Source organism: Schistocerca americana, chromosome 6, assembly GCF_021461395.2.
Source record: "Schistocerca americana isolate TAMUIC-IGC-003095 chromosome 6, iqSchAmer2.1, whole genome shotgun sequence".
NCBI classification, from domain to species: domain Eukaryota; kingdom Metazoa; phylum Arthropoda; class Insecta; order Orthoptera; family Acrididae; genus Schistocerca; species Schistocerca americana.
In genome coordinates this window covers 603,529,454-603,546,981 of record NC_060124.1, presented here as the reverse complement: position 1 = coordinate 603,546,981, position 17,528 = coordinate 603,529,454, and the positions used below count along the sequence as shown (strand labels likewise).

Below are 17,528 nucleotides of genomic sequence, written 5' to 3'. Positions count from 1 at the left end.
GGAGACTTTCCAGATGGGATAAGAAGGAAAGACTAGTTGTTGGGAACTACACCAGATGAGATTTGAAAATGTGAGAGATTAAAGGTGGAAGGTCTTCCACATTTAAGCTCTCAGGCTTCCAAATTTGGGTGGAAGACAAGCATTAGTGAAGATTGAGACCAGAAGGATTTCGGGACTGAAAGCTTATCTTGTAGTGACTGTTTCCAGTTACTTTGTTTAAAGAGTTTCTTGGCAGTGGCAGGGGAGGGGTCTAAATAACACACTAAAACTGATGTTGACAAGCATGTTGTGCCAAACAGCACTTTCTACAGTGTTATCAACATTACCCCTAGGCTCAGTTTGGCAATAGACTTTCATATTGGTTGGTGGCACTACTCATGTAGAAATCTGTGCAGACCTTTCAGTAGAATTGGTATACCCGATACAATTGCTTTCATAGGTGATGCTATCTATAATGGTATGAGATATACTGGTGACAATACTGTAATAGCGTGTGCTGTAGGCGGCCACCTCTTGCACCAGAGACTTTCACATGAATGTGATCCATATTACATTGGTTGTGAGCAGAAGTGAAATAAAATTAGATTTTTGTCTAGGATGGGTGGAATAACATTTTGGGAATCATAATGGAAGCTTACTATGAAAGATATTTGATGTCAATGACAGGTGGTATTGGGTAACGGTTTTGGAAGAGGGTTGGATGCTCTTATTGGCTGATAGTTGTTGGTGGTTTGGGTAATAGAACCAGGAGAAATATGTATGTGGACCATGTGAGGAGAGTAGTAATCTTCTCAGAAGGCTCAATACATATACAGCTATAAACATTCTCTGCAAAACAGAGGAAAATGCATGTCAGAGAGTATTTAGCATGGTACAACATATTATGGTTTCTTCATGTTCCAATTATGTACCAGATGTTTGAAAGGCAGATTATTTGTATAACAAGAAAAAAGAAGTTAAATTCAGAAGAGTGATAAATAGTGCTTTATTCAAAGTATACTCCATCATTTCTTATGTATTTTTCCCATCTTTCGAGCAATTTGTGAATACCATGCAACTAAAAATTTTCCCCTTTTGCTGTGAACCATTCATTGAGCCATTTTTTCACATCTTCATATAAACCAAAGTACTGCTCAGTAAGTGCATGACACATCAATGCAAACAAGTGGTAACCGGAAGGAGCCAAGTCCGATGAGTAAGTCGCATGGTGTAGAACTTCCCAGCTAAGCACTTCCAATGTGTTGCAAACCAGTTTTGCCATATGTTAAGGAATATTGTCATGAAGAAAAATGACTGTGTTACCTCTGTCAGTATTGTGGCCTTTTTCAAGCAGCAAATGGTTCAAGTTGGTCAATTGTTGTTGGTAACATTTTGTGTTAACCATTTCCCACAATTAGTGTTAACCATTTCCCCAGATTTTAACAGCTCATTGTAGAGTACATCACTGGTTCCACCAAACACAGAGCGTTGTTTTTCTGCAAAAGTGATTCAGTCTTGCAGTCGATGAGAAAGGTGTGCCTGGGGCTACGCATGATTTTTTGCATTTGGAGTTCTCAAAATAAATCCAATTTTCTTCCCCTTTAGCTATACGATGCAAAAATGATTTCCTTTTGTACCAAGCGAACAAAATGTCACATATATTTTTGCGCTTTTACATTTTCCTGCCATTCAGCTCATATGGTATCCACCTGCTGGTCTTCTGAATCTTTCTCATCTCTTGTAGATGATTGGAAACAGCTTGTTGACGAAAGCTCAGTTGCTCGGTGAGTTGTTTTTGTGTTTGAGAATCTTCAACAATGCCTCAAATTCCACATCTTCATGTTTTTTGGCAGTTTTCCACGTTCCTTGTCTTGCAGCATCAAAGTCACCATTTTTTAAATGCCGAAACCATCACTCACACGTATCTTGCGATGGAAGTAATCAGTATGATTCAGCAGCAGTTTTCTAAAAATGGAAACAAAAAGTTAATGCTGTTTGCGAATGCTCTTTGTTCAGTACAAATTTTGACACATTGGACACTACAACACAATGCTATGCAGACACTTTTCCAGTTTATATCTCATGCATGTATGACACTTGTTGATGACACAACAAAATGGAGCAGTGTTAAATCTTTATAGCACAAACTACATTGGTGCCAAATCTGTTGTTGAAATTCGCATTTCACACTTACACACCTGGTATGTGGTGTGGGGATAGTATCTGTATACTGTCTAATTATTCTAACCTTGCCGTTACTGCCTCTACAGTGGCATTATGTAGGGGTATATACAATAGTTCTAGATGGTTTGAATCCTTCACTTAAGGCTGGTCTCTAAACTCTTTAAGTGCATCTCTTTAAGTGCCTACTTAAAGAGCTGTGGGATAATTGTTGAATGTCTAGAAGCGACTGCCAATTTGGGTTTTTCAGCACTTCCTTGGTGCTCTCACACAAGTCAAACATAGCTGTGACCATTCGTGCCACCCTTCATTGTATATGTTCTGTCTCCCCTGTTAATCATACTTGGATAATATTCTTAGAGGGCTCGCACGAGGATTTTGCAGTCTTTCTTGTGGACTGACTGACCTTTGTTAGTATTCTGCCAGTGAACCAAAATCTACCACTTGCCTTACCTACAGTTATTGAGCATATAGTCATGAAATTCCATACTCATGAAAATTGGTAAACATAGGTATTTGTGTGAGCCAGCTGATTCCAATTGTGACTCATTATTGTTATCGTCATTGAATATTTATTTTCTGCATTTTGTGGAGTGCTTGAGTTTACATTTCTGAACATTTAAACCAAGTTTCCAATCTTTGCATCACTTTCAAATTTTTTAAAGGTATGGTTGAATATTTCTGCAGCTTTTTTCAGACATACTCCATCGTAGATAACTGTATCATCTGCAGTAGGTCTTGTGTTGTCATTAATACTTTCTGGAAGGTGATCAATATAATGAATGAACACTCTTCCCTGTTACCTGTGGAGGGCTCGCCATCAAAGATGATGTACTGCATCCTCTCTACCAAGAAACCTATAGTGCAGTAATAGACACTTTTTGTGAGGCCATATTTGTGTGCTCACAGTAATTGCTGTTGTTATTGTATCAAGTCAAATTCTTTTCAGATGTCGAGAAATACTGCATCCATATAATGGTCTTGACCTATGGCTTTTAGAGTGTCATGAAAGAAAATTGCAAGTTTCATTTTGCAAGGTCATTATTTTTTGAATCTGTCCTGGTTGCCTGGGGGAGGCCATTTATTTTGAAAGACCTCATAATGTTTAAGCTTAGAATCTGCTCTAGTGTTTTGCAAATCATTTCTGCTGCCATTCTTGTAGGCAGGTGTGTTTGGTGTCACTGCGAACAATGTTTTGTTCAAAGGATCTGCAATATACTGTGATTAAAATGGGAGCTAACTCAGCTGTAAATCGTGTTCAGAATGTGACAGGGATTGAATCAGACCATGGAGCCATGTTCGATTTCAGTGATTTTAAGTGTTTTGCAACACCACTGACACCATGTATATCTCTCATCCTTATAATAGTGTGAGGATTAAACTGGGGCACTACTCCTATATCTTCCTAAGTAAAGGAAAAAGTGAAAATGGAATACAGCATTTATGCTTTTGCTTTTATACCCTCAGTTTCAGTTTCTATGTTTTGTGAGTGTTTGATCACTAATTTTGAGTTTTGTGAGAGTCCTTTTTCAATAATATTCTGCTATGGTAGTCACTGAAGGGTTACACATTGCCTTGTTGATAGCCAAATTATGTTTCATTCAGCATCTCTTTACATAAAGCCATATGAATATTGTGACACCCATTATGCGGAAGTTGCTGTTTCTTTGAAGTTTCTTTACAGGTACTGTACACTGTGCACAAGCCCTCCTTTAGTGAACAGTGCTATTAGGTATGTACTGAACCAGAGCATGCTCAGTCATTCTTTAACTTGAGCCACAGGTCTTCTACATGCTCCTACCCAGTTGTAAATACTTTGAGCTCCTCTTTGGGATGTGATTTGACTGCTTCTTACTGTACTGACTAAACATCTAAATCTACCTATTTGTTTTGGCTGCAATAATCATTGTTGTTAGAACTGTTTCATTAGTCACTGATACTAGTTTCTATAAAGGCAGGTTTGTTTGTTGTCATTATATTTCCATCATGAATGGGCTCCAGAACTATCTGTTCCGACTAGTTGTCAGAGTAGGCATTTAGTAATGTTTTGCAGAATGTCTTGTCACACATACCATTTACAAAACCATAATCAGCCTAGTTGACTGCTTGAAGACTGAAGTCTCCTCCAATAATAACAAAAGGTGACAAAGGAAGAAAAGGGCTCAGAGACCAAGACTCTCTCATCAGCACCCCCCCCCCTTAACATTCCCTTTTCATCTTTGCCCCCTCCTCACAACAGATGGGTCCCTCTCATCCTAGAGTCTACATCACTCGTCTCTACTTTCAACCTATGCCGACATATCATTCTCTCCTCCTTGAGGAAGAAACTGTTAGTTCTGGAAACTAGACTAGTGTATGTGTGTGTTGTTCTGTAAGTGTCTATCAACAGTACTAATTATTTCATCTGAAGGTAAATACTGTTCAGCAGTTGTGTCTCACAGCAATATAATTTTGTCACTTTTCTGTAAGTTTTGCAGAATGTAATAAATGACTCTTACATGTTCATAAGAGCCTGTAAGCTCCACTTTTCACAGTTGTAATTTTTTTCTGTTTTTAAATTTATTTTTGACTTATTGTAAGGAGATATAGTTAAGAAAGTTCTATGCTGCCACAAATATTCAGTTATAAACAAAGTATTACAGTTTCAATGGAGATACAAAGTTTTCGCTATGTTTTAATTTACACTAATGGCAAGCTGCAACAGCATTATGTGAATGAACGTGTCTAGATTTAAAAACCACAAGAATCTCACTGAAATGTTTATTACATAGGACGTACACTCAGTATGCTGTAGTAGTCCAAGCTTTCAACAAAGTTGGTGCTGGCCCAATGTCAGAAGAAGTGCGTCAGTACACAGCTGAGGGCATCCCAGAGCAACCACCTCAGGATACAACCTGCACCACTCTCACCTCTCAGACAATCAGAGTGTCATGGGTATCTCCACCACTCAGCACTGTGAATGGAGTCATTAAGGGATACAAGGTTGTTTATGGCCCCAGTGATAGCTGGTATGGTGAGTAAAGACTTTATTTTATTCATTCATTTATTCTTTGTGCTACATAGATCCTGTCAAGAAGGACAACCTTGGAATGAGTTGAGCATACATTGAAATTAGGATTTGAGTTTTTGTGGTTTGATTTTGAATTGCATGAGTTTTTAGTTTCTCAAGGTTTTGAGAATTTTGAGGTTCATGTTTTTTGTATATAGATTCTGAGTCCAAACAGTTAAGAAAGGATTTTTTTTTTTCCTTTTAAAATTCTGGCATTGCATTAGAAAACCAGTTTTGTATAGTAATGTGATAGCTATAGAAGTGAAAAAAAATCCAAAAATTCTACCTTCTTTGTATTTCATACATTCTTTGTCCATGTTACATTATAAAAACTTGTACCACAGGTAGAAATAATACTGTCTTCAGTTACTAATCATCCTTCCTTCTTTAACTGTGAACTTTGTAGTAGGTGAAATTTGTAATGAAAGCAGCACCTCAGGGATTTGGGAATATTTGAAAGCTGAACTGCATTAATGAAATTACACACTCATAAGGTTTTTTTAAGACTGTTTATGCATGTTAATTTACTCATTTTCAGTGCCCTAATATTGTGATCCACTTGTGTTGATGTTTATGGAATATGCTAAAGCACTGATGCATGATTGCTCAGTATAGTATATCATAAGTATGTATGTGTGAGTGTAAGGAGTGTTTTTGCAGTGTATTATTGTTGGTAGTGATAAATATGTAATGAAGGGAGGGTTGAGAGTGAAACCCGATGTCAGTGTTTATCCTGTTACTCCTGAATAGTGGCGGCAAGAGAGGAATCGAAGTAAGTGTCCACATGTATCGTGTTTCATGGACCACTTTCATCAATTTTATACGCAAAGATTTTTTGTTTTCTTTTGGCCCTGTACTGGTTCATTTTCTTGGATATCAGTGTTCTTTCATTTTTTAAAATAACCATTGTTTGTTAGTTGATCATAGTTTGTAGTCTGATTTGTTTGTCATTGAGTTCCTTGGTTTTATCTGCTTCGTTTTTTGTAAATCCCCAAATGCAATTTATGATGGTGGCATGCAATCTTCTGGTCTTAACACCTTCTATTATAGGTAATAGTGTGGTTAATTGTTCTCTGTCCTTGACTTAAAGATTTTTTCTTAGTTAAAATGAGTTCTATTAATTTCATAGATTTTGGATGTAATCAAAAATTTCTTTAACCTCTTAGTAATGGAGGTATATGAACATACTCATACATGTTCTTAAAAACCTACAAACATTATTTCAAGAGGTTGTTTTTGTTTCCTGTAATATGTCACAAATATTTTTGAGGTGATGATATTGTTCTCCACAGCCTTTCCAAGGCATGAAGCCTCCCTGGTATTCACCTACTCCTTGTTCTAGTTGTTTATGTGTCTTCATCAGTATCTCCATTGTATAGCAACTACCATTTTTCATAATATTGTTGCTTAATCTTGCTGTATAAAATGAATCTTTGATGAATAAATTACTCATACTAACGAATATTCAGGATGGAATGTTAGAATAGTAAGAAAAAGACGGTTGCTACACACCATATAGCGAAGATGCTAAGTCACAGATAGTCACGACAAAAAGACTGTCAGAAAATGAGCTTTTGGTCAACAAGGCCTTTGTCAAAAATAGACAATGTACACACATACACACACACACACACAATCAGAATGTAATTCACACACACATGACCACAGTCTCTGGAAGCTGAAGCCAGAATGCAAGTAGCAGTGCATGATGGGAGAGGAAGCTGAGTTGTGGGATTAAGGAGGAGGCTGGGGTGAGGAGGGGGGAGGGATAGCAGGGTAGGGATGGGGGACGGCAAAGTGCTGCTTGTGGGAGCATACAGGGATGAGGTGGAGAGAGAGGGTAGGACAGCTAGGTGCAGTCGGGAGGTTAGACAGAGGGTAGGGGAGAGAGGGGGTAGCGAAAAACAAGAGAACTAAAAACACTGAATGCATTGGTGGAATAGAGGGCTGTTTAGTGTTGGAATGGGAATAAGGAAGGGGCTACATGGGTAAGGGCAATGACTAATGAAGGTCGAGGCCAGGAGGGTTATGGGAACGCAGGATATATTGCAGGGAGAGCTGCTATCTACGCAGAAAACCTGGTGTTGGTGGGAGGGATCCATATGGAACAGGCTGTCAAGTAGTCACTGAAATGAAGAATGTCATGTTGGATGGCATACTTAACAATGGGGTGGTCCAGGTGTTTCTTGGCCTCAGTTTGTCGATGGCCATTCATGTGGACAGACAGCTTGTTGGTTGTCATGCCCAAACAGAAAGCAGCATAGTGGCTGCAGCTTAGCTTGTAGATCACATGACTGATTTCACAGTTAGCCGTTTTTAAAGAACTACTCTCATTGTCCCAGTCCCTACCGTGAAAATAATTTTTGGCCACCAACCAGAGACCAATGGTGAACCCTGCATCACTCAGTTCACTCCTCTATCCAACTGTGATCAGCCCCAACTGCTGCAAATCAACCCATCTTAATGGTCCAGAATTTATTAACCTCAAACCTTGCCTCACCGTCATTCCCAAAATCACTCAACATGCAAACTAACCCTATATCCACTTAAAAAACTGCAAACCACCAACTAAAAACTGATTTTGAATCTAAAATTCTAACTGCTGACAAAGGTTCCACCACGGTTTTGTTCAAATGCAAGCATTAGCTGGCAGAAGGACTCTGCCAGTTGTCAGATTCATCCACGTACAAACTCTGCCATATTGACTCCAGTCCAAAAATCCAGCAGGGTCTCCAAATCCTTAAGCCCATCCCAGAACCTCTCCCCAGAGTCCATCTCTCTTCTCACCGCTACTAGTTCATACACTCCTACCTTCTACATGCTTCCAAAAGTCTGTAAATCCAACCACCTAAGACGCCCCAATGTTGCTGGTTACTGTGACCCCACTGAGAGAGTACCTGCTCTCATAGACCAACACCTTCAGCCTCTTACCCGGAACCTACCCTCCTTTACAAAAGATACCAAGCATTTTCTCCACCAACTCTCCACAGCCTGTCACTGTTGATGCCATCTCCCTTTGTGCTAAAATCCCTTATGCCCATGGACTTACCTCTATTGAGCACTATGTTTCCCAGTGCTCAATGGATTCCTAACCGACAACCTCCTTCATAGTCGGAATGACCAACTATACTGTCACCCACAATTACTTCCCCTTTGAAGGCATCACCTGCAAACAGATCAGAGGTATGGCTATGGATATCCACATGGCACCATCCTATGCCAACCTATTCATGGGCCACCTAGAGGAATCCTTCCTAAACACCCAGAATCCCAAACACATCACCTGGTTTAGATTCATTGATGACAACTTTGTGAACTAGTTGTTCCAGAACCTCAACATCTTCTCCCCCATTCGCTTCATACAGTCCTACTCAACCCAAGAAGCCCCTACTCAATGCAGCAAGCCACCTTCCTCAATGTTGACCTCCATTTCAAAGGTGACTGACTACATCAGTACTGCTGTCCATATCAAACCTACCAACCACCAGAAATACCTCCACTTCAAAAGCTGCCACCTATTTCATACCGAGAAGTCCCTTCCATATAGCGTAGCCACCCTTGGCTGTCACATCTATACTCTCAAGCAGTCATTCTCGAAATATACTGAGGGTCTAACTGAAACCTTTACAAGCTCAGTACCATGCAGGACTTTAGCAAGTGAATTACATTCTCCACCAGAGTTTCAACTTCTTCTCATCATGCCATGAAATGAGAAATGTCATACCCTCTATCATTCCTACCCCTCCCACAGTGGTATTCCGCCGCCCACTGAACCCACACAATATCCTCATCCATACTTACACAATCCCTGGTTCCAACCCCTTGCCTCACGGCTCATATCCCTGTAATAGACCTAAATGCAAGCAAGACCTGTCCCATACATCCTCCCACCACCACCTACTCCTTACCGGTCACAAACATTACCTAACGCACAAAGGCAGGGCTACCTGTGAAACCAGTCATGATCTAAAAGCTGTGCTGCATTCTATGTGGGCATGACGAAAGCTGTGTGTCCACACGATGCCCCCGACAAACTAAGACGAAGAAACACTTGGACCACCCCGTTGTTGAGCATGCCACCCAACACAATTTCCTTTATTTCAATGACTGCTTCATTGCTTGTGCCATATGGATCCTTCCCACGAACACCAGCTTCTCTGAACTGCGCAGGGTGGAACTGTCCCTGCAGTATATCCTACCTTGCCATAACACTCCTGGTCACTATGTTCGTTCGCCTTTGTCCTTACCCATCTAATCCCTTCCCTGTTCCCATTCCAGCACTACAAAGCCCTCTATTTCACCAACACATCCTCTTTACTTCTCTCCTTTTCCATTGCTCCCCCCTCACCCTCCGTCTAACCTCTCGACTGCATCTAGCTGTCCTACCCTCTCTCCACCTCACCCCTGTACATCCCACAAGCAGCACTTTACCATACCCCACCCCTACCCTACTGTACCACCCTTTCCCCACCCCAGGCCCCTCCTTATTCTGACCACCCAGTAGTTTCTCCCATCATGTGGTACTGCCAACTGACTTCAGCTGCCAGAGACTGTGGTCATGTGTGTGTGAGTTGCATTTGTGTGTATGTGTGTCTGTGTGTGTGTGTGTGCATGTTGTCTGTTTTCAATGACGGCTTTGCTGACTGAAAGCCGCTTTCTGATCCAACAGTCTTTTTGTTATACCTATCTGCGACTCGGCGTGTCCGCTATATGTTGAGTAGCAACTATCTTTTTCACAATATTGTTACTTATACCAGGGTTGTTGAGGGGTGGGTGGGTGGTGTTTCGTATTTGTAGGAAGGTTTTGTAATAGTCTCTGGAAGGCTTTGGTGAAATACAATAATTGAAAATATTTCATTCTGATACTTTTTCTTGATCCATCTGATAATTCGGATGATACTTTTGGAGTTTATAGAATAAATGCTCTTCTCATTTGTGGATTTGTAATTTTAAACATGACTGGTGCCTTTCTTCATGAATTATGTTACACTTTGAAGTTGACCAACCATGCCTTTTACATAGGTTTAAGGATTCTAGGTTTTCATCTTGTTGGTCAATAATTGGTATTGGTTGTTCTGAATTGTCTGTTAATTTTGTGGTTCATGTGGTTTCTTGATATTTGTAATTTCTGACTAATTGTCATGGTTTGTAAATCCTCTTTTCTTTGTCAGGTTTTGATATCTTCATCTTCAGAGATGTGAATTAATTTAAATTTGATTTTGACATTATAATGGTATGAACCCATATGCACTGCACTTAGTATGTAAACAATGTAGATGTCTTTGTAAAAGGAGTTGTCCAAGGTGGTCATGATCCAGTTGCCTTTCCACTTTTGTCCAGTCAGGATATTTTCAAGTTTTATGTTTATTTAGCCCACTTTTGGAGTAGGTGGATTTTGAGATGAGGGTATACTGACTGCAGAGTTCAACCAGTCTGTGACCTTTCATATTTTTATGTTTCTGTGGAGCCCATTTACTGATTACATCATCATTTATTTTTATCTTCCTAGTTAGGAATTTCCTCCTTTATTAAAAAGTGAATGTGCAACTTTATGATCAGTTATTAAGCATGAATAAAAGTGATTTTACTCCTTTTAGGTTCAATAACTACACTACACTTAAACAAAAACGAAACCTCAAACTTTCTGGCAGATTAAAACCGTGTGCCTGACTGGAATTTGAGCCTGGAACAGTGTCGTTCATGGGTAATGTTTTTACTGCCAGAGCAGTCCTGGTGTGGCTCATGATCCTCCCACACAACCTCACTTCTGTGAAGTTTGGCATGTAGGAGAGAGGTATTAACAAGAGTTGACACTCTTCTAAAACAAAAGCAGGTGGATAAACAAAAAAGTCACGTAAAATGAAATGAGGGGAGAGAACCTGTGACGTTATGTTAGCAATATGATAAACCTGGCGGCATGGTTTTGTGGTCATGGTGACCAATGCAATGGCAGTTTTAGCATCTGCCATTTTGGATGCACGCATAATTTTTGAATGGAAAGAAAGTTGTGTGAGATAGAAGATACCTAAGAATAACAATAGTGTCTTTAATTTGAGCATAGGTTTATTCAATTTTTGTCCATCTCCATAATTGAATGATCAGTATAGACAGCTGCCTTGCAGAGGTCCCAAGTTCGATCTCTGGTACTGATGAGGATTTTTCCCAATGGGAGTACTGATATGGGACGTATTCAGCTCGTGATGCCAATCAGGGGGCTACTTGACTGAGTAGTAGTGGCTCCACAGTCTGTAAAGTCTGCAAAATAGCCGGGAGAGCAGTGGCTGACCACGCACATCTCCAGCCAATAGACATCCTCAGGTCTGTGCAGCCTGGACAATGAGTGTCACATTTTGTACAGAATGAGGCAAGTGCTGGTGACTAAGTGTAAAGGCTATGAGATGTGCTCAACATGTTTCTCCTGCACATCATAAGGTGATGATTACCTGCTTCACGTGTTCCTCACCAACACTTTCAGCAAATGGCTGAGAAATCCTTTTGTTTTTTCCTCAATAACTTTCTTTCTGTGTTCTTTTAGGAAAGATAAATTTGTTAACTAGATTGTTAATTAATTTAGTCAGTGTCAAAGTATTTTGAAACTTATATTTATTTAAGCAAAGCTATTGAAAATCATGAGCACGCCTTCCTTTGCATCTGCTCAGTTCAGTATCCACCAGAAGAAGACAAATTACATATATCTCTTCCTTTTTATTACATTTCTTGGTCTGAAGAAAATTTATTATATTCGAACTGAGAATATGTTCGAGGATTCTGCAGCAACCTAATGTTAGGGATATTGGTCTGTAATTTTGTGGGGCCATTGTTTTGCCCTTCTTCTGCACAAAACTCACTTGCACTTTTTTCCAATTACTTCGGACTTTGTACTGGGCTGGAGATTGACAATAAATATGAGCTAAGTAAGGGGCCAATGTCTTTAAGGGATGTCATTTCACTGCCTGAGTGAGATGCTAACAACTGCTTAACTACTCTTTCTAGCAAAAACAGTCTCTTAGCATTCTTAACTGATACGCCATCATGATCGCTAATGCCTGTTCTATACTGCTGCTGTCGATAAGGTCTAGCCTATTTGTAGCTGCAAATTCTAAGATATTTCCATTGCATGTAGGCTGTTGATTTATCTGCTCAAAATAGTATTTAGAAAACATGTTCAGAAGTACTTTGCAGAACTGTCTGTCTGTATCCCCTGCAATGAATTCATAGACATCCCTGTCTATACTTGGTAGATTAAAGTTGCCTCCAACTAGTAAAATGCATGATCTGGGTATTTCTTATACACTACTGACCATAGACAATCTTTGAGTGAGTCTAGAACTGTCACAGCCAGTAAAAACATAAAAAAATAGCTTGGTTTCACCTAGACCTGTTACATGCGACCAGATAATTTCACTGTCAGTCTCGACTTCGACCTCAATAGAGAGAATATTTTTGTCAGCGGCAATGAACACTCCCCCTCCTATAGCCTCTAATCTCTATTTCCGATATACATTCCTCCGTGACTCGCTAAATATCTCTAGACCTTTTTTGTGAATTTCTTGGTTTGGGTCTTATACATTATATTTGGGAAGGTACTTTCAAATATCAGTGCCACTTCATTGTGGAAAAGTTTGTGCTTGGAATTGGCTCAATCTCAATTAATTCTGTGTCATAGAGATGTGATTTAAGAGTCTGGATCGTTTCATCATTAATTGTCCTAGCAGCTTTCCAGTGGGGCCACTTTCACTCTGATAGATACTTGCACTGTTGATAGCAAATCTTTGTCCATTATGGTCAGAGAGACCACTCAGGACTTGTCTTCCCCAATTTTAGTGTTGTTGCTAAATATATTATCAATTAGTGTGCTTGTGTGGAAGTTATGCAAGTAGGGAAACTAACCACAGAAGCAAGATTATATGTGGAAATCAAATTTTCTAGGTCTGGAATTGAGAAAATTTATATTGATGTTCCCAAGCACTGCCACATCTTTTCTGTGTTTCAATACATATAGGGTGCACATAAAGTCCGGGAACACTTTCAATTATTTGTTGCACAAGAACTAAAGATTGACAGATGTCATACATATTGCATTTTGAATAGAAACTCTGAAAGTTTTTTTTTACAAACATTTTATATGCGGAAAACATGATTGACCCAGCAGATGTCAATACGGTAAGCGAATTCACTCCATACCAGTCCCAGAACAGCATTGTCGACTGTGGCAGTCACTTCCCGTATTCTCTCCCAGAGCTCTGCTACATCACATGGTAGAAGTGGTACATACAGCAGATCTTTAATGTGTCTCCACAAAAAAAAAGTCACACAGAGTGAGATCTGGTGATTGGGCAGGCCATTTCATGAAACAGCTGTGCCCTTCTGTAGCACAGACGATCCATCAATGCAGCAGCTCCGTGTTCAGGTACCCACAAACTTCATGATGAAAATGAGATGGAACCCCATCCTGCTGAAAGATGAACGGAGAGTTTTATTGCATTTGAGGCATCAGCCATTGGTGCAACATGTCCAAGTAGGAATATCCAGTGACAGCACTCTCGGCGAAGAAGAATGTCCTGTACAGTTTTCGACGTGATGAGGCACAAAAAACATTCACCCTTGGGGAATCATGCTCAGATTCAGTGCATTCGTGTGTATATTTTGTACCCCAGATTTGACAATTATGCCTGTTCTCTCTCCCATTAGTGTGAAAAGTTACTTCGTCGCTAAAAATTAGGCTATCAACAATGCCGTACCCACCCTCACTCAGTTCTTGCAACTGTGAACAAAACTCAAAACGCTTTTGTAGTCATCATTGAGCTTCTGCACTAGCTTCAATTTGAGTGGTTTCATAGACAGCTTCTGTCATAGGGCTTTCCACACTGTCATTGGAGCCATTTTGAGTTCATGAGATGCGTGATGCACTGATTTCTTTGGATTCCTTGTGAATGTCTCTCATATGCACTCCACATTCACTTCACTCACACTGGGATGTCCGCTTCTCTTTGCCGGGCACAAGCAACCCGTTGTAACAAATTTGTTGTGCCAGTAGTAAATGGCCTTCCTTGTCGGTGGCTTCTTACCATACTTGGTTCTAAAATTCCATTGAACAGCCATTGCACACTTGTTTTTGTCAACCTCCAACACACATAAAGCTTGCTCCACACCTGAACTCACCATGTTTGCAACTAGCCCTGACTATCGACATATTACCAAACTACACTTTGGCAGTATACATGAAAAAAAACTTTCAGGTTTCTCTTCAAAATGACATATGTATGATATCTGTACAATGTTTGGTTCCTGTGCAATAAATAATTGCAAGTGTTCCTGGACTTCATGTACACCCTGTATTTTAGGAGTGCATCTGCCTCAAAAAGAGATTAGAATTCCCTGAAGGAACTCTGTATAATGTTACTTCTGGGGTATGAGAATTATTTAAAAAAAAATTCTATGGCACTTTTTTCCAAATGTTGTCCTAAACAATAACTTTCCCCATTAGTTGTTCTGCAAGTAACAGTATATTTAACGTATATGGCAACACCACCCTTATCTTTGTATTTGCTGCATAATTATGTTGCTAAGTAATAATTACTCTCAAGTGTCAAACATCCTTGGTTAGCGATATACACATATACAGAGGGTGGTTGTATTGTGTACACAAGATATAAAAGGGATTGGCAGAGCTGTCATTTGTACTCAGGTGAGTCATGTGAAAAAGTTTTTGATGTGATTTGGCTGCACTATGGGAATTAACGGACTTTGAATGCAAAATAGTAGTTGGAGCTCAACACATGGGGTGTTCCATTTCAGAAATTGTTATGGAAATCAATATTCTGTGCTCCACAGTGTCAAGAGCGTGCCGAGAATACCAAATTTCAGGCATTACCTCACACCACAGCCTTCACTTAACAACCAAGAGCAGCAGCACGTGTGTAGAGATGTCAGCGCTAACAGACAAGTGTCGCTGCATGAAATAACCACAGGAATCAGTGTGGGACATATGACAAATGTATCCGTTGGGACAGTGTAGTGAAATTTGGTGTTAATGGGGTACGGCAGCAGACAGCCGACACGAGTGCCTCTGGCAGCATCACAACATTGTCTGCAGTACCTGTCCTGGGCTTGTGAGCATATCAGTTGGACCCTAGATGACTGGAAAGCTGTGGCCTGGTCCTATGAATCCCAATTTCAGTTGCCTAATGGCAAGGTTTGAGTGTATCACAGTTTTCATGAAGCCATAGACCAAAGTTGTCAACAAGGTACTGTGTAAGCTGCTGGTGGCTCTGTAATGGTGTGGGCTGTGTTTATGCGGATGGAGTGGGCACTCTGTTTGTTCAGCTTCTTGGAGACCATTCGGAGCCATTCATGGACTTCATGTCACTAACAACGATGGAATTTTTATGGATGACAATGTGCCATGTTATTGTGGCACAATTGTTCATGATGGTCTGGGCAAGGTATTTTCTCCAAGTTCACCTGTTTCCACACACTGAAATATTTGGAAGAAGCCATTTTATCTTGTTTTTCTCCAGCCAGTTGTCCATTGTAGTCTGTGTATTGCCATTCCTGCAATTTCGTTGTGTTGTGGTGCACTCTTTGTTCAAATCTGACTGTCCTGAGTTCACATTGTTCCTTGCATTTATAGTGATGTCACAAATTGTAGTTGCTAGATGATTTTTCCCACACCATTTGAGGTGAAGGCCATGAGTGGTGTAAAGTTCTTTATCAAATTTGTTTACTTTTACCCTATGAACATGTGCAGAATTGTTGCAGATTTCTGCATAATGTCTATTTGTAGCTATTACTGCCTTATTTACCCATGAAGATCATACCGAGTCATGCCTTTGTAGAATATCAAGTACAGTTCCATTAGAATGCATCAGGTGGTTTAAAGCTGTTCTTAAGACATCAGCAGCATGCAAACCTTTTTTGTGTGGAACGTCATATGAACCACCATAGATCATAATGGAGTCTTCCTTTGTTATCTTTCAAGAAATATTGTTTACTGTTGATAGTACTTTGTCTGTGTGAGCACCTGGTTTGATATAACCTATTGATTTTATTTTCGAGTGACAATTTGAGCTGGAGTGGACACACAGTTTGCATAATTTTTGTCTTCTTTTCCTCCTGGCATTTAATTTGTCATTTTTTGATAAAATTCTTTGATGCAACATACAAAAATCTTTTACTGCATACAATATAGTACAGATGCTGTGATTTGTGTAGCAAGCAGCATGCATTGGACTACCGGAACTAGTGACATTATCTTCAGCCAGTATATATGCTTCTCATTTGTTACATCTGCTTTTGGCCTGCTTGGTGGTCTATAGTTTATTACATTTACTTTCAATGTTTCTGAGCCTTTGAGATAGCACTTTGTTTTCCTCCGTTGATCTGTGCACAATTTCTAGCACTGAGGTAATAGTTTCAATGAGTTTAGATTTGTCAGGGTGCAAGTCATACGTAACACACTTACATTTGGATTTGGATGGTTTTTCATTGTAGTTTTTTTGTGTAGCACAATACTTGGAACTTTGCGGAGCATTGCTGTTATATTTCTTTTTTTCCTTTAATGCCTGATAACTTACAAGAATTCATAAAAACTGGAGGTACAACTTCACCTAACTCTTTACTTCTGCCGTCTTGAACTATGTGTATCTTCAGGAGGAAAAATATTTAATAGTAGATGACACTATCCTGATTTTCAGAACTAATAGTTCTTTTATTGGGGAGGAGAGGTAAATAGGTTGGGAAACATTAATAAGGAAGGGTGGACCACTCAAGACACCGCCTGTAGTGATGGCAGGGCTACACTATCTTAGTGCTGCCTGCTTCAACTTACACATCTCTCCACCCAGAGGAAGGATCTATTAGTTCCCAATGCTCCAATGGTGTCATGTACTTTTACTCTTAAATGTGTCATTGGCAGTGCTAAATATTTTGCCTCCTGAATTTTTGGCCACAACTTCTGTTTCGTAATTTAGTAACTTTGAGTGTTAAACCACTTTAATATTCAACTCCTTTACTGCACATTCTTTCTCTCATACACCAGGATATAAGCTCACCTTTTCCTTGTGAATCACAACTTCACTCGTTGTCCTTCCCATTCCCTTTTTCCCTACCATTTGTTTCTCCTCAAGAACAATTTCTCTGAGTGTTACAAATGCTACAGTTGCAGCAGATCTTTCTTCACTTATGAATGTGTCAGTCCAGCAACACTATTATTTGTTTCAGCAAGTTGTGTATTGATATATTTCTTCACTTCAAGTAATCATAGTTAGTGTTAATATTGCCTTCTATTTTAAGAGTTAACTGTGTTTGTTTATTTATT

At 39.7% G+C, this 17,528-nt stretch overlaps 1 protein-coding gene across 1 annotated transcript in view; it reads left to right on the top strand.

Annotated features, from left to right (window-relative positions):
- The window catches only part of LOC124619387 (Down syndrome cell adhesion molecule-like protein Dscam2), an 853,562-nt gene that overhangs the window by 712,827 nt on the left and 123,207 nt on the right, over positions 1-17,528 (top strand). Inside the window, exon 21 of the mRNA XM_047145731.1 lies at positions 4,932-5,173. Within this exon, the coding sequence (XP_047001687.1) occupies positions 4,932-5,173 (242 nt within the window). The remainder of the gene's footprint in view (positions 1-4,931; positions 5,174-17,528) is intronic.